This window comes from Chiloscyllium plagiosum, unplaced genomic scaffold, assembly GCF_037043375.1.
Source record: "Chiloscyllium plagiosum isolate Xiang-an unplaced genomic scaffold, Cpla_swu_hap1 HiC_scaffold_1, whole genome shotgun sequence".
Taxonomy (NCBI): domain Eukaryota; kingdom Metazoa; phylum Chordata; class Chondrichthyes; order Orectolobiformes; family Hemiscylliidae; genus Chiloscyllium; species Chiloscyllium plagiosum.
The window spans coordinates 101,812,023-101,830,678 of NW_028270139.1; the positions used below are offsets into that span (position 1 = coordinate 101,812,023).

The 18,656-nt window shown below is 40.4% G+C and overlaps 1 protein-coding gene across 3 annotated transcripts in view; it reads right to left on the reverse strand.

Annotated features, from left to right (window-relative positions):
* Positions 1–18,656, reverse strand: part of LOC122548976 (phospholipid-transporting ATPase ID) — a 272,266-nt gene that overhangs the window by 78,988 nt on the left and 174,622 nt on the right. For all 3 annotated transcript variants that reach the window (XM_043688030.2, XM_043688038.2, XM_087989438.1), the window contains one exon: positions 16,033–16,198. In XM_043688030.2, coding sequence (XP_043543965.2) covers positions 16,033–16,198 — 166 coding nt within the window. The remainder of the gene's footprint in view (positions 1–16,032; positions 16,199–18,656) is intronic.

Below are 18,656 nucleotides of genomic sequence, written 5' to 3' on the forward strand. Positions count from 1 at the left end.
GAAAACAGCCCCAGCCTGTTCAGCCTCTCCCTATAGCTCAAATCCTCCAACCCTGGCTGTTCAATAGATAGCATTTCTTTAAAATGTTAAATTGATTGCATTACGGCATTCTGCCGTTTCCTGCAGTTCTGCTATGCTAGTTATCACATAAGAGGAGAAAGTGAGTCTGCAGATGCTGGAGATCAAAGTTGAAACTTTATTGCTGGAACAGCACAGCAGGTCAGGCAGCATCCAGGGAACAGGAGATTCGACGTTTCGGGCACAGGCCCTTCTTCAGGAATGAGCAGAGAGTGTTCAGCAGGAGAAGATAAAAGGTAGGGAGGAGGGACTTGGAGGAGGGGAGTTGGAAATGTGATAGGTGGAAAGAGGTCAAGGTGAGGGTGATAGGTCGGAGTAGGGTGGAGGCGGAGAGGTCAAGAAGAAGACTGCAGGTCAGGAAGGCGGTGCCGGGCTGGAAGGATCCGGCTGAGACAAGGTGGGGGGAGGGGGGATGAAGAAACTGGTGAAGTCCAAGTTCATCCCCTGCGGTTGGAGGGTTCCCAGTCGGAAGATAAGACGCTCCTCCTCCGACCGTCGGGTTGTTGTGGTTTGGCGGTCCCCCTCCCACTCCACCGAGGATATGCAGGTCATTGGAAATCCCCCTCCCACTCCACCGAGGATATGCAGGTCATTGGAAATCCCCCTCCCACTCCACCGAGGATATGCAGGTCATTGGAAATCCCCCTCCCACTCCACCGAGGATATGCAGGTCATTGGAAATCCCCCTCCCACTCCACCGAGGATATGCAGGTCATTGGAAATCCCCCTCCCACTCCACCGAGGATATGCAGGTCATTGGAAATCCCCCTCCCACTCCACCGAGGATATGCAGGTCATTGGAAATCCCCCTCCCACTCCACCGAGGATATGCAGGTCATTGGACTCATCCACCGCCAAACCACAACAACCCGACGGTCGGAGGAGGAGCGTCTTATCTTCCGACTGGGAACCCTCCAACCGCAGGGGATGAACTTGGACTTCACCAGTTTCTTCATCCCCCCTCCCCCCACCTTGTCTCAGCCGGATCCTTCCAGCCCGGCACCGCCTTCCTGACCTGCAGTCTTCTTCTTGACCTCTCCGCCTCCACCCTACTCCGACCTATCACCCTCACCTTGACCTCTTTCCACCTATCACATTTCCAACTCCCCTCCTCCAAGTCCCTCCTCCCTACCTTTTATCTTCTCCTGCTGAACACTCTCTGCTCATTCCTGAAGAAGGGCCTGTGCCCGAAACGTCGAATCTCCTGTTCCCTGGATGCTGCCTGACCTGCTGTGCTGTTCCAGCAATAAAGTTTCAACTAGTTATCACATAAAAAATCTGAGATTTTGTTAACACAAGGTAAGTAAGGAGATTAATCTGAGAAATAGTCGGGATATGCCGGATGGCGGTGGCAAAGGATGAGGGCAGTGGCAGTAAGCGATGTGGTGGCACTGAAAGATGGGGGCGACAATAGTCAGGGCCACGAGGGATAGTAGCAGCAGCGATGTGGCAGTCAGGGCTAAAACTTTATGAGTGGCAGTAAAGTCTGGCATGCCCAGGTAGATCTTAGCCCATGTGGATGAAAGCATGCTCTGCGCAGGAGGGAGCAAGCCCTTTTGGGGAAGCCCAACTTGGAACATCTGCAGTCCCATGACTCAAGAAGGGACCATAGTGTTTGCCATTTTAACTTTGATTTCTTTATTTCTCTACTTCTGTAACTAAGATTTTGTACCTAAGATGGTGCCGTGTGTGGTGACATTGTATACTTTTTGTTATACTCTAGTACCTTGTGCTTGTGTACACATTACAATAAAACCTAAATCTAAATATCCTGCTTCTTCTCACCACAGGAAGGTAAAAAGAAGCTGAACCTCAGCACTTGCCATATCCAATCAGTAGTTTCTGCCTCAGATTTGCTGCTAGCCACCTCCTTAATTCTGGTTATGTTTAAGTCATGATGTTGTCAAAGCCATCAAGCTGTTATTTTTAAATTTTAATCACCATCTCACATTAGCCCTGTAAATGGTCTGATTTGTCGTTTATTGATTATTGCTGAAAAAAGACCTATTTTGTTGAATGTTTTGTTTTGCATTCATCAGAGTAATTCTCATGAATTTCAAAGAGAAAACAATCTTTCTATCCTGCAATTCTCTGGTTCATTTGTCAGGGCAATGCCTTTCCCAATCGAAGTCAAGATTAGAGTGTGCTGGACAAGTACAGCAGGTCAGGCAGCATCCAAGGAGCAGGAGAGTCGACATTTCAGGCAAAAGCCCTTCATCAGGAATAAGGCCTCATTCCTGATGAAGGGCTTTTAACCGAAAAGTCGACTCTTCTGCTCCTCGGATGCTGTCCGACCTGCTGTGGTTTTCAAGTACCACTCTAATCTTGACTTTGATTGGGAAAGGCATTGCCCTGACAAATGAACCAGAGAATTGCAGGATAGAAAGATTGTTTTCTGTTTGAAATTCATGAGAATTACTCTGATGAATGCAAAACAAAACATTCTAATCTCCAGCATCTGCAGTACCCACTTCCACCTTTTCCGATCAAAGTCAACATGCCTTGTTTAAATTTAAGCAAAGATTGGAAATTAGCTCTCAGTAATCATCTAACTAGTGCAATGGCCATGGCAACAGCTCTACCAATGAAGGTCCACTTGCTAATCAATCAGCCTGCTCTTCTCATCCTGTTAAAAAAAAAATTCCCATTGTAAATTATCCTGATGAATGTAAGACAAAATTATTCAAGCCCTCTTTGATCCATCAAAGCTGACGTGGGTCGGAGAGTGATAATGAAATATGAGGCCTTTAAGGTACTGCAGTAGTCTGAACAAAATGTAAACATTGTTAAAAGGAGACAAGAAATAAACATTTAATCTTGTATTCATCAGGACTAGAATGCAAGAAATATACTTGAAAAAAAGGGACCACAATTTATATAGCATGAGAAGGTGGTGCTCATTGATTGGGGAACCATTGGAATGGCAGCAGGAACAGATAACTATTAATTATCATTCTCAGAATAGGCAGGTAGATACTGGTTGGTCATGGTATTGCCATGGGAGTGCAGTAAGTATCGGCAGTCTCACTTTTGTTCAATTTATGTACAAATTCTTTTTGCCAACATAAAACAGAGTCTAGTTTATTAATATATGTAGCTCTAGCATGTGCAAATGCATTACACTACAAAACTTTAAATTGATTTTTGGTATTGTTCAGATTATTTAAAAATGGTATCAATAGCAGAATCATAGATAATAGTGGATACATGGAGCACAGATGTCTCACAAGATTATCAATAAGATTAATCCTGTAGCCAGTGGAACTGCATGAATTCCAATGTGTATATCACCCAGTATAGTAGCATAGAACCCTACTGGCTGATTTCTCGACTAATATACCAAGGATAGGCAGCCTATTTGATTGCTGCATTTCAATGGTAGATGCGAGTGAGGATGAGGTTTATTAAGCTGTGCAAAGAAATTCTTTAATGTAGCTCTGAACTGAAATATCACAATGGTCATATATCAAAAGTATGCAAATTAGTGGTCATTTCATTTAAGACACGCTATCATAGTTAGCATATAAGGTTTGAGCAAGAGTTCGGCCTAGACAGGATCCCATGGCAATGCTAGCTATTTGTACATACATGGCATCATTGAAACAGAATTTAACTACATGAATTGCAAAGTTCCTGAATTCCCTGAAAACAGATTCAAATAATGTGGACATCTAGGTTTGACCCCTGACAAGGCAGACATACCAGAAGTATACAAGGGATCAGGACCTTCAATTATCCAGAGAAATTGGGATATGGCTCAGCTAGCAATACGAGGAGAAAGTGAGGTCTGCAGATGCTGGAGATCAAAGTTGAAACTTTATTGCTGGAACAGCACAGCAGGTCAGGCAGCATCCAGGGAACAGGAGATTCGACGTTTCGGGCATAGGCCCTTCTTCAGCTAGCAATACCCACATCTCACAAGCGAATAAAAATCTAAATCCTACAGAAGGGAAGAAATGTGGAAGACTCAGAGTACCAGTATTCAAAATAATGAAGGCTTCTGGTAGAGTTAAAAGTAACTGATATCATTGGCAGGCAGGTCCAGTGACCAGACGGCAAAGTTTAATGTAACTGGTAACAGAACCAGAGGACAGGTGACAGAGTTTTAATATAATGAGTTACTATGAGCTAAATATACTGTCATAAGGAATGGTGGAATTCTAATTTATATAAAAGGACTGGATTTAAAATTAGAAAGGAACATTTTCAAAGCCAGAAAAAAGAGAAATAAAGAAAACGGTTCATTCATTTGTCCTAAAGTCTCATTTGTTATTGACTTCTCTTTATATTGCAATAATATCTTTTTGCTTTTGCTTCATAAGTCAACACATATTCAGTAGTTTCTAAAGCCCAGTGAATACAAGCCTAACTATCCCAGTCCTTCCCGCAACAGTCCTGTCAGCCCAGGAACGAGGCTGATGAACATTTGATGCACTCCATCAATGACAAGTGTATCCTTTCTTCGTTATGAAGATCAAAACTGCACATAACACTCCAAGTGTGGTCTCACCACAGACCTATACATCTCTAGTAAAACATCCTTGCTCCTTCAAATCGTCTTGCAATAAAGGCCAACATGCCATTTATCTTCCAAACTGCTTGCTGAACCTACCTGCTTCCTTTCAGTAACTGTGTACAAGGACACTCAGGTCTAGAGTACATCAACATTTCCCAAGCTATCATTAAATAATACACTGCTATTCTGTTTTCTTTCTGACTGAAGTATATAACATCACACTTATTCACATTATATTGCATCTGCCATGTATTTGACCTCTCACCTAACTTGTCTAAATTGACTTGAAGCCTCTTTACATCCTCCTCACCACTTACAAATCATCCACTTTTGTGACATCAACAAATATGGGGATATTACATTTGATTCTCTCATCTAAATCATTGATATATATTATGAATAGCAAGGGCCCGAGCACTGATTCCTGCGGTACTCTTCTTATCACTGTCTTCTACTCTGAAAAACGCCCATTTTTTCCTACTCTGCTTCCTGTCTACTAACCAGTTCTCAATCTATACCAGTACATTACCCTAAATATCCTGTGCTTAAATTTGTACACTAGCCTCTTATGTGGGATTGTGTAAAAGCTTTCTGAAAATCCAAACCCATATAAATTCACATTGATTAACTTTATTGAATCTTTTGACGTTTTCTAAGTGTCCTGTTATCCCATCCTTTACAATAGGGCTCAGCACTTTCCAACTGCTGATGTTAGGCTCACCTGTTTGTAATCCCTTATTTTCTCTCTCCCTTCCTTTTCAGATAGTGGGGTTACATTTGCCACCCTCCAATCTGCTGAGAGTGTTCCAGAATGTACAATTTTTTCTAAGGCAACCAATGCATCCAGTAATTCCATGGCTACCTCCTTTAGAACACAGAGATGTAAATTATACACTGGGGTTTTATTAGCTTTCAGCCCTATTAGTTTATTCAGCACTTTAGTTCCACTTTCTTATAAGATTCTTCAATTCCTAGCATTTCTAGGAAATAATAAGTGTCTTCTTCCATGAACACAGACTTGAAGTAAATGCTTAATTACTCTCCTGTTTACTTGCTCTCCATTACAATTATTTTGTTTCAGATGTAAGGAGCCTACATTTGTCTTCACTAATCGTTTTCTTTTTACATACTTATAGATGCCTTTACAGTCCGCTTTTATGTTCCTTGCAAGTTTATTCTTATACTGTATGTTCTCAAATTAATAAATTTCTTGGTCCACCTTTACTGAACTTAAAATATTCCCAACTATCAGGCTAACCAATACTTTTAACAAATTTATATGGCTCCACTTTGATCTAATGTTATCCTTAATTTATTTTGTTAGCCATGGTTGAGCCATTGTTTTTTGTGTTTTTGTGCCAGAAATGAATGCACAACTGTTGCAATATATGTGTTTCTTTGTTAAATACTGTCAATTTGCCTATCCAACATCATGCCTTTTTTAAAACTATCTAATATATTGTAATGACTTGGAAGTGCCAGTGTTGGACTAGGGAGGACAAAGTTGAAAATCATACAACACCAGGTTCTTGCTCAACAAGTTTATTTGGAAGCACTAGCTTTCGGAACTCTACTCCTTCTTGACAACTACCCGATAAAGGAGTGGCGCTCCAAAAGATAATGCTTCCAAATAACCTGTTGGGCTTATAATCTGGTGTTGCGTGATTTTGAACTTAATATATTGTAGACAATTTATCACTCATTCCTTTGTGGTATCCTATGTTTAGATTTCGGACCCTAGATTGGAATTCGACCACTTCGCTTTCCATCCCAATGAAGAATTGCATTATGCTATGGTGGCTCTTCTCGAAAAGAACCTGCATAACAAAAGAGTTAATCAACCCTGCTCATTGCACAATACCAAATCTAGGATAGCTTGTTCCCTAGTTGGTTCCTTAATGCCTTGATCTATAAAAACATCTAGTATACACACATGGAATTCATCCACTACAGTATTATTACTGGTGTGGTTTGCCAAGCCTGTATAGATAAAAGTAATCCATGATATGTAGCACTCCATTACATATTTCTCTAATTTCCTTTGTTTTAGTACTGTTCATCTTACTCATACTGTTTGGAGGAGGCCCATAACCAAATCCCACTAATGTCCACCTTTGTTGCTTCTTAGCTCTACCTACTTTTCTTTATTTGCTCAAAGGATGTGGGGATTAACGCCTTAGCTAACATTTATTGACCATTCTTAATTTCCAGGAGGTAAGAGTCAGCCATATTGCTTTTGGCCTCAAGACACATGTAAGCCAGACCAGATAAAATTGGCAGATTTCCTTCTGTAAAAGGAATTAGTGAACCAGATAGGTTTTTACAACGATCAACAATAGTTACATGGTCATCGTTAGGCTAGTTTTTCATTCCAGATTTTAACTAAATTCAAATTTCACTATCTGCCATTGTTCATGTCCCTCTTTGCGAGTTTGGATCACTAGTCCAGTGACATTACCACTGATTAGCTTGCTAGCTCAATATCCTTTGTCACTATTACACTTATGTTGTCTTTTGCTAACAATATCACTCCATCAGACCTTTCCTAAAGATTGAATACCCCTGGATGTTGATTGCTGGCTTTGGTCATCTTGTAGCCCTAACACTGTAATTGTAATCACATTATACCTGTTTTCAATTACTAGCTGTGTTAATTTAGCTACCTTGCTGCTAATGCTACATGCATTCAGATACTGTAACTTTACATTTCTCTTCCTAATGAATTTTTAACATAAAGTTTTCATACAATAGCCCTACATGTTACCAGCCTTCATTTCCTCTGACTCCATTTTTGCTTTCTATTTTTCTACCTTTCATTTCCATCTTTGTTTTCCTTCCTCTTTTCTCCCACACAGAACTAACACATGTCCCTAAATGCTTTGCCAGGATATTGGTCCTCATCCTCCTGGGGTGAAGCCTCTTCAGCTTGAACAGGCCCCATCTTCTCCAGAATCAAACCCAATGCCTTAGAAATTCAAATGCCTCCCATCCACATCACCTTTCTAGTCATGCAATCCTATTAATTAATTCACTAGCATATGGCATGGGACATAATCCTGAAATTACGAATTTGCATTTCAATTTATTTCCTAACTTTCTATGTTTTTCCTGAAGGACTCCATCCCTCTCTTGTGACGATACTACGGCTTTAAGAGGTATATTTTGTTCTGGATTGAGGCAGATGTGCCAAGCAGTCTGTTCCAAGCCAATAAACAGCATGTGGGGTCTTGGGGCTTGGTTTTTTAAAGTTGGAAAAAAATAGAAAGAGCATGAATGGGTAGAGTGAGGCTTGCACAGAACCAAGATTTTGATTCAGTTTTCAGTAGTTATTGGGGTTCTGAAAGATTGAAAGATTGGAGCGACTGGGCTTGTATACCCTTGAGTTTAGAAGGCTGAGAGGGGATCTGATTGAGATGTATAAGATTATTAAAGAATTGGACACTCTGGAGGCAGGAAGCATGTTTCCGCTGATGTGTGAGTACTGAGCCAGAGGACACAGTTTAAAAATAAGGGGAGGCCATTTAGAATAGAGTTGAGAAGAAACTTCTTCACCCAGAGAGTGGTGGGTGTGTGGAATGCTCTGCCCCAGAAGGCTGTGGAGACCAAGTCTCTGGATACTTTCAAGAAAGAGTTGTATAGAGCTCTTAAGGATAGTGGAATCAAGGGTTATGGGGATAAGACAGGTACAGGATACTGATTCAGGATGATCAGCCATGATCATAATGATTGGTGGTGCTGGCTCGAAGGGCAGAATGGCCTATTCCTGCACCTATTGTCTATTGTCATACATCTCTCTCTGCCATAGTAAAACACTTGAATTCTCTCTCTCTGCCAGGAGTTTCTCTTGATGTTCTTTCCTACTGGACTGGAGAAACATTGAGTGTGAGACAATCTACTGAATTTGCCTTTGTCAAGGAAGAGTTTATGGGAAGTTATTATTTTGGAACAATATTGTATAGTATGCAATATTGCTGATTAGTAGTTAAATAATCTATTATTGTATTAAGTTTTCCAATAGAGTTAAAGTTATACCAATTCTTCTTTCTTTTGTTTGTAGCTTAACTATAGAGTAAGAATAAAGCATGTTTTGCTTAAAGCCAAGTAGTGTAACCAATTGAATTATCTCTGGAACACAGCACCTTACACTTACCTTTAAGCGAGATAAAAGTTAGATTCTAGGCTATGTCCTGATATATTTGAGGGGGGTTTCATATGGTCCATAATACTCTTATCTAATTTGTTGGAACTTACATGAATCAGACTTCTGCCTGTTTACCCTTGCCCTTCAGAGTCTGCATGTAGATATTTAATGACATCTTTGACTCTGGCAGCAGAGAGACAACATATCATACTAGTGTTGTATGTTGTATCTGTTGCCCCGATGTTAGAATTCCCAATAGCTATTGCTCTCCCACTCTTTTTTTCCCCCTCAGTCTCTGCAGCTGCATAGTCCAACAGATTTGGCCTTTACTGCAGTCCCCTGGGAAACCATCTCCGAGCACTATCCAAAATGGAAAATCTATTAAAAAGGGAGATGAATCTCAGGATAGCTGTACTGCCTGCCTAACGCTTTTACACTGTTTGGTGGTCACACTTTCTCTTTCTGCACGTGCACTCATTATTTGTGGTATGACCATCTCACAGTATATACTCCATAAAGGCACAACTTTCAGGAGGCTCCACTGGATATCATTGGAAAGGAGACACACCGTTGAAGTTTTTTGTCATGCAGTCATCACAACAGATGTAAGAATATAAATTTCAAACAGAACAATAAATTATATTACATGAGAAAAGGGTGCTCTAAGGTTGGCAAATGGACTCTGGTTGAGGTGTTACTGTGAATAACATACCAGTAAGTTATCCGTCAGGATTTTACTTAAATTTTAAAAATGCAACATGTCGTTGGTTGATCAAGGCATTGCTGCAGGGTATTCTTTTTACTTACTCATTCATGGAATGAGGGTGTTGCTGGCTAGGTTAGCATTCATTGCCCAACCCTAATTTCCCAGAGGACAGATAAGAGTGCAGCACATTGCAGTGGTTCTAGAGTCACATGTAGGCCAGACCAGGTAAGGATGACAGGTTTCGTTCCCTAAAGGGTATTAGTGAAACAGACGAGTTTTTTTCAACAACTGACAATGGTTTCATGGTCAGCATTGGATCCTTAAATACAGATTTTTATTGGATCTAAATTCCACCATCTGTCATGGTGGGATTTGAACCTGGATGCCCAGAACATCACCTGGGTCTCTGGATTAATAGCTCAGCAATAATACTACCAGGCTGCCACTTCTCTCCGAATACACTAGGAAAGATCAGCCCCCATACTTCTATTTAGTTGAAAAAGGTACAGAATTTTGACCTATTCATTTTGTTATCTTTTGTGATAAATGAGCCACATTGTGAGCTTGTCTTAAATTAAACATTAATATAATTCTTCGTATACTTGGGATTGTTTGGTAAGATTAGATTAGATTCTCTACAGTGTGGAAGCAGGCCCTTCAGCCCAATCAGTCTACACCGACCCTCCGAAGAGTAACCCATCCAGACTTATTTTCCTCTGACTAATGCACCTAACACTATGGGCAATTTAGCATGGCCAATTCACCTGACCTGCACATCCTTGGACTGTGGGAGGAAACCAGAGCACCTGGAGGAAACCCACGCAGACACAGGGAGAATGTGCAAACTCCACTCAGGCAGTCGCCCAAGGCTGGAATCGAACCTAGGAGCCTGGCGCTGTGAGGCAGCAGTGCTAACCACTGAGCCACTATGCCATCTAAGTGCTATCTAATTATGGAATCACATCTCATTTTGAACACCACATTCTGAGTTTTGCAAGTAAGGACTGGTTGAGTACAATCAGTACTCTGTTTGCTGTGAACAGACCAAATGGGGTTTGATTTAATCCACTATTCATTGGAACATACTGTCTACATACCTGCATCACACTGGAACTGAAATTCATATGCTACATTAGTCATTTGTGTGGTAGGTGGAATGTCTTTGGGCTTGATAGCAGCATTCTCTTAAGACATAATGCTGTGGTGTAGTTGTATGAAACTGTTAGTTTCATCTTTGCTCAAAGTTTTGACATACCTTAGCCTTTGAGAGTAATCTGAAGAGCCTGGACACATTCCATGAGCAAAAATGATAGCTTATGGCTTATTCATGAGTGATATATATCAAGCACTAAACTGATTGGGATAGCCACTAACCCCATAGGATAGCTCTGATGCATTCTATTTTGACATCAATCTCACCCAGTGTGCAAAGGATTTGGGCCATAATTATGTGTTTGCTGATAAGGCCAAGTTAGCAATGCATGGAACTAATAGGAATCCCAACATGTAGACTGACCAGTGAAGGCAGACTGTAGTAGAAATCACACTAACAAATTTCTCAGCTACCACATAAAAAAAACCTTGTGAAACTGCTCCATTTTAAAACTGAATCTGAAATAGGTTGGAGCCATGAAGGTGCAGAAGAAACTTCTTAAAGTAGCTGCAGTTACAAATAGAGCAAACATATCATCCACATATCAGAAAGATACATCAGGTAAGTTAGAGGTCACTCCAATGAAAATGCATTTCTCATCAAGCCAATGAAAATGTTAGCAAGACCTGAACCTAAACTGGATCAACTGACAACACCATCTAACTGGGGATACATAATATCAATAAAGCAGAAGTCAACTGCAAGAGTTGCTGATAAGCTAATTAAGTTAATATAGTTTCAGACAATGGAGGCACATCTAGATGGTCATGACATAGTGTCAAGCACAATGACTCTGGTTTCCTCGAGTGGCATGTTAGTGAATAGGCTCATAAGGTCGAATGAACACTTGGACATTCCACTGCTATTGATATGCATGCATTATATAGTCTTAGTAGCTGGAAGATTTGTTCAGGACTTGTTGCAACTAACTCCACCACTTGGCTGATTCACATTGTGCAAAACCTGTCATAGCTAAGTATGACATAAAAAGACATCAATTTTGTGTGTCATCAGAAGCCCTAATATAAACAGGTTAATGAATTATCAGAATGTATCCTAACATATGCACTGTCTTCCAAGTCTAACAAATGATTTTGAAATTTGCTTTTGAGGTGGGCTGAGTGGATGTGCTTAGTGACAGAGATATTACAAGCTTCATCTTCTTGTTTAGTGTCTAGTTTAGTGGGTTGGCCCTCACTAGGTTTCACTATTAAAGCTTATCTAGCAATGGCTTCTCTTTCTAATTTTTCACTGCTATGTTTAGGAACCATCTATTCTTGACTTTCGTCCTTCTTTTGTTTACACACTAACCTTTATCAGTATAATCCACATCAAGAAGATTTTTTCGTAGGATGTGGGCATCACTGGCTGGTCAGCATTTATTGCCTGTCTCTAGTTGCCCTTGAAATGCTGCGATCCACTTGCATCCACATACATGTTAATAGTATTGAGTAAAAGCATGATATTACACTATGGTTATTAAAGGAATGGCAAGTTATAAGGATTGTGGGGCTTATTCCTGGCCACTAAGGGATCTCATCCCACTGCCAATGGTATTTTATCAACAGCAAGAAGGAACTTACATCTGCTGTCCTAATGATAAAATGCTCAATAGCTAATGCTCTCCCATGGGAGAGTCCATGCCTTCTGGTTGGGCCACGGGGCAACCAGGTGGGCCAGCGAACGGCCACCAGTGGTAAGGGCTGACCCACTTAAAGCATTCTTTCTAGGCTCTTGATTGCTCCTCTTACCCCACTTGCCCCAGTTCCACTTCCCTTTAGTCTAATTTTTCTGTTGGTACAGGCCCCACGACAATCCCAACAAGACCACTGCACACAGTTCTAGGAACTGACACAGCACCAGAAAGGATCAGAAGCCACGGCTTCTCACAACTAGCTGGCTGAACTTTCTATCTGGTGGCTGGACCAAATGTCTCCATGTAAAATCCTGATCTTTACTTGCAGTTCAAACAAGATGGATCTTCTTAAATCATTAATATTAGTTCCTTCCGGTAGGATATTTAATCATTTTCCTTAGGTCCTTTCTGTAATTACTTTAAACCTAATCATATAAACCACTTTATTTACCAGATGTTCACCCATGGAAACATATTCTATATCATTCAAAAGTGTCTGTTTCATTCAGAACTAGATCGAGCATTGCTTCCTTTCTCTTTGTAGTAGAAATGCACTGATTAAAAGAACTTTCAATATACTTTTAGGAATTATTTATTCTTATTGCCTTTAAATTGTTTCTTCTCCAGTCCACAAACTTTATACTTCATAGTATCTGCTGGAATGAACAGGGTGATGAGTGGACACAGAGAAGTGACTTGGAGGCCACATGCCAGATTCGCAGCAGATAAACTATCAGTCATGAGGTCAGTGCAGCAAGGTCAAAAAGTAGAAAACTCATCTGTTGGCAGTGGAAGTTCTATGACATGATTAACTGCCAACTTACAAATGACTTAAACGTAAATTAATGAAATTTATTCTTGTCATGCATACTTTGGAATCCTGACCAGTGAAACTTATTTGTGGCATTCTTGGTTCACTGAGAAAGTCATTTGGACTTCCAAGAAACTGGTTCAGGGTTACTGGATTTAACTTGAGACATTTTCTACATGCCAAAGTTTGCTGACCTGACATTCTGAGAGCTTGGCTTTAGATAGGAGCTTTCGACTCCAGAAGAATTCCTTCATTGAAACACTGCTCTAAGTCTCTAAGGGAGATTGCCTTTAAGGAAAGGAAGAAATAGTAGTAGCAAGGAATCATCCACTATGTCATAGAGTCATAGAGATGTACAGCAGAGAAACAGACTCTTCGGTCCAACTCCTCCATGCTGACCAGATACCCTAAATTAATCTAGTCCCATTTGCCAGCAGTTGGCCCTTATCCCTCTAAACCCTTCCTATTCATGTACCCATCCAGATGCCTTTTAAATGTTGCCATTGTACCAGCCTCCACCACTTCCTCTGGCAGCTCATTCCACACATGCACCACCCTCTGCGTGAAACAGTTTCCTCTTAGGTCCCTTTTAAATCTTTCCCCTCTCACACTAAACTTATGCCTTCTACTCCTGGACTCCTCCACCCCATGGAAAAGACCTTGTCTATTTATCCTATCCATGCCCTTCATGATTTTATAAACCTCTGTAAGGTCACCCCTCAGCGTCTAATGCTCCAGGGAAAATAGCCCCAACTTATTCAGCCTCTCCCGATTGCGCAAACCCTCCAACCCTGGCAACATCCTTGTAAATCTTTTCTGATCCCTTTAAAGTCTCACAACATTCTTCTTATAGGAGGGAGACCAGATTTGCACGCAATATTCCAAAAGTGGCCTAACCAATGTCCTGTACAGCTGCAACTTGACTTCCCAACTCCTATATTCAATGTTGTTTTTCATTTTTGAAGGCATGTGCATGCTGGAATGTGACAACTCCAACCTCAGTTGAACCTCTTGATGCCTCTAAATCATTTTGTATGATAATGTAGGAATATTCTCCCTGGAGTTTAAAACACCTTTTGTTTTGAAGTAATTGAAATTCAAATGCGATAATTTTAAATGACAGAGCTTTGTTAATAAGCCAGCAAGACCACCTCCAATTAACCAAGGGCTTTAACAATAGTCCATGATCTTGCAAAGCCCTCAGGAAATGCAGGCTTCTTAATTTCAGAAGAACCCCAACCCACATGATCCAGTGACAAGACCATGGCATCTGCATCCATGACCTTGTTGCCATAGAATTATGTTGACCACTATGGAACTCCAATGATTTCCAGGTCCATCAGCTTGTAGCATGACAGTCAGTGAACAGAAAGCCAAGAGGAAATCTGAAGAAGCATAAGTGAATTAACTTAAAAGAACTTTTCACCCAGTGATGGTTAATATTTAGAATGCAATGCTCGAGAGGGTAGTGTAGGCAGGTTCAATTCAAGTATTTAATAGGGAAACAGATGTTTATTTGAAAAGGAAGGATGTGTAGTGTTATGACAGAAGACAGAATAGCATAAAGTGGAATACTCACTTAGAGAGCCAATGTAGACATAATGTGCTGAACGAATTCCTTTTACAATGTAACGATTCTGTGAGTCTCTGTAAATCCGGCACTACTGCTCTATACAATGCTTTGGTCTTGCTCCTTCCCACTGCTCCCCAATTTGTTCTCACCACATCTGCAACATTTTTTTCATTGAGGGGCGAGAGGGTCAGCAAGGTTCCAGCAGCAAACAGTAAGAACAGAAACAGGCTCTGCTCCCACCACTAGGAGTCGATTCAAGGTGTGTCATTCCAGACAGTCTCTGATTGTCTGAGAAACAGAATGCTTGATGACAAAGACCTTAAATCCAACATTGAGCTCATGGAAAGTAATGTTCAAAGACATAAACTATGTATAGCAAGCATCCACAAAATCCTGCAAATGCAGTAGCAGGATAGGAACTTCAGGTCTTGCCTTCTCAACTTTGTCTTTCACATGAGGCTTGGTGAGCCACAGGTTAAACTCACCACCAGTCATTTCTCTCTAATGAGAGAACAATCCTATGGTATCTTTGGGACCATGGTGACTTCACCTTTATGTCTATACATATAGGGAGGCAATGGCCCAGTGGTATTATCACTGGACTGGTAATCCAGAGACCCAGGTAATGTCCTGTCCTGATTTGAATCCTGACGCAACAGATGGAGGAATTTGAATTCAAAAAACATCTGGAATTAAGAGTCCAAAGATGGTCATGAATCCATTGTCAACTGTTGGAAAAAAACCCATACAGCTCACTAATGTCCTTTAGGGAAGAAAACTGCCATTCTTACCTGTTCTAGCCTACATGTGACCCCTGGCCCACAGCAATATGGTTAGCTCCTAACTTCTTGCTGGGAAAATAGGAATGGGCAATAATGGCGATGCCGTCATCCTGTGGATGAATAAAAAAGCCTCCAATTTCAATGTCCTCCCTCAGACCAACATCCTGAGCATGAAGGCGTTGAGTGAGCTGAATGATCTTCATGCCTGACATAAGATTTCCAAAAACTAGGAGAAGCAGCAGCCGCAAAGGCACCAACCACCTTGAACATTTCTGGCAGGCCCAGGCAGAGTCTAAACCCAAACAGCTAAAAGAGCAGGTGAAAACCTGGGCATCTCACCCACTCGTTTCTTTAAACACCATCTTCCCCCACCCATCACGGTATGAGCAATTCCAACATTGTTCAGCCTTAACGTCGCTAGTCCTCAGTCTCAAGGAACTATAAGTAATATTTTATAGCTTAAAACTGTCTCTGCATGTTTATTTATCATTTGTTTACGTAACTATCATTATTTTCAATGTTAAAAAGAGAAGACTAAATGTTTCAATGAGTAACCTTCAAAGGAAAAAGTAAAATTCAATAACTTTCATCTTTATTAGTGAACCTGTTCTTACTCAAGAATGAAATATTTGTTACCTTTCTGCTTTTCTTCAGGCATGACTGTATGACAAAGTGAAAGCAGACGAAAAAATTCTTGGACTTCAGGATCACCAATTTTAACAGCTTCCAGGAGACTATGGTCATAGAACACAAATTTTGGGTCGGCCATAGGATTAAATGAAAAGTCCACCTTCTCTGTTTTCTTTGGAGATGAAATATGAAAACATTTTAGCTTTTTCTAAATCAATATGTATTCCTTGTGCATCAGGTATACAGAACTACTGACATGTGAACTCCATGATTGCCTACAGGAAAAGGATTATTCCTGTTTCCCGTGAGTCAAGCAATACAATCCTGACACAGATTTCCAAAACTAGTTCTCTACAATTAGCTTCGTTACAGCAAGCAGTTACTAGGAAGATAGATAAAAGACTTCCAGTACATTCTCAAAGCCTCATGAATGTTCTCATGAAAAATGCAACATCGCCACTATTTCATGGTATCTTTTGCTCAAGACTTCACATTTGGAGATGATAAAATATAGTTATAAATGTAATTCAATGCAACAATATATATTAGTTGATCATTTTAATTAACAATAGCACACAATGTTGATGTGCAGTGTACACAGGGCCTGTTCTGCAAATAATACAAAATTATACAATGTGAATTATTACATGATAAAACATTTATGCAATAAATACAAGAGCAAACAAATGTAAAAATACACCAATGTGGTACAATGCTGGTACCAAACCTCACTGTGTCAAAAATCAATTATGTCAGGTGGAATGCTGATTTACATACTAACCATTAACATCAGTGGAGAGTAAAATTAGACAAAATGTGTCTGGAAAAATCAGTTTCTCGTGATGTTATGCTGAAATGAATCTTATATTCTTTACCGTGAAGACATTAATCTTTTAAATACCTTTGATGCTACTCATGGCATTAGATTTTCCTTTAAAAATTCACTAAATCCTATCCCCATTTCTGACAGATTGCATTTTTGCTGGGAATAGAAATGAGTGAGTGAAAAATCCAAGCTCAACCTTTGTCAGTATGGTAACTTTCAGTACCGCATCAATACGGATACCCAGGTCTGTTTGATGTTCAAGACTTCCCATACTCACCATTTAAGAAAAAATGTTGAGCTCAATTTTCCCATTTTGAGTTAAAGTTTTGTCAAATAAGATTCATTGCTCAACCATGATCACAGCTACTTTTCTCACATAATCTTCCATCCTTCACCTTATTTGCTATGCATTTGGGTTTTACTGCACCCTTCTCATGGAAGTGCAATGCATGAGAGGCAGTCATGCTTGCCATTACCAAAATCTTCCAACAGTCATTCGGAGCACCACTTCGCATGCTGCAAGCCAGGAATGATCCTTCACACTATGGTACATGACCTTCATTGCTAAGGACATGCCAAGAGATGGACATTGCCCAGAAAGGGAAGGTTGCCGCCTGCTTTGCTGATGGGACCAGGGGGTGCTAGTGGATGGGGGAAATGAGCAGAAGGGCAGTGCATTCACTTTCATATATCCATCCCAATCTTGTGTGATCCTGTCCTCAGTAAAAAAAAGAATCATACCTCTTTGACAGAGCATGCATGTTCCACACTAGCAATTGGTCTGGATTACAAAAGATGTTAGATTACTTAATTAGTCATGATTTGGAGATGCCAGTGTTGGACTGGGGTGTACAAAGTTAAAGTCACACAACACCAGGTTATAGTCCAACAGTTTTAATTGGAAGCACACTAGCTTTCGGAGCGTCGCTCCTTCATCAGGTGATAGTGGAGGGCTCAATCCTAAAACACAGAATTTATAGCAAAAATTTACAGTGTGATGTAAAACTCCATTATCTCACTTTTTAGATTAGAATCAATCTAAACATCATGGCATAGACAGAGAACACGGGGGCTAACACCTTTAACATATTGTTGGACTATAACCTGGTGTTGTGTGATTTTTACTTAATTAGTCTAATTCATTAGCAGAATCTTGATTTTAAGAGTAAGTGTGGAGGCTCACCTAAAAGCAGGTGGCACTTCTGTGTGGGACAGATTGGGTTTCCCACATGATGATGTTTTCCTTAGCTTATTACATATGCATAAAATGGCAAGTTTTATTACTTTCTCTGTCATAATTAACGTTTTAGTCTTTTGCTGGATTCCGATTTTATCCCAATCTTTGGAGACTTTTGCCTCCTTAAATGCTTTTTCTTTCAACTCAATACTCTCCTTAACTTCCGTGGTTAGCCATGGTTGGTTTATACCTCTCTTAGAATCCTTCTTCCTTACTGGGATATATTTCTGTTGGGTCATGAATTACCTCCTTAAATGCCTGTCACTCTTGGCTACTGTCATTCCTGCTGATCTCGCCACTTCGTTCTTCATTTCATTGTAATTTCTTCTGTTTAAGTTAAACACAGGTGGTACCAACCCAAGTTTCTCACTCTAGAACTAAATATTACATGCTATCGTGTTATAATCACTATTTCCTCGGGAATCTTTTACTCTGACCCCATTTATTGGACATGCCTCATTATCCATTACCAGATCCAAAATAGCCTGCTCCCTGATTGACTCCATGACCTATTGTTCTGGGAAACTAGCCCTAATGAACTCGTTAATTAGATGTCTGAATTTGATT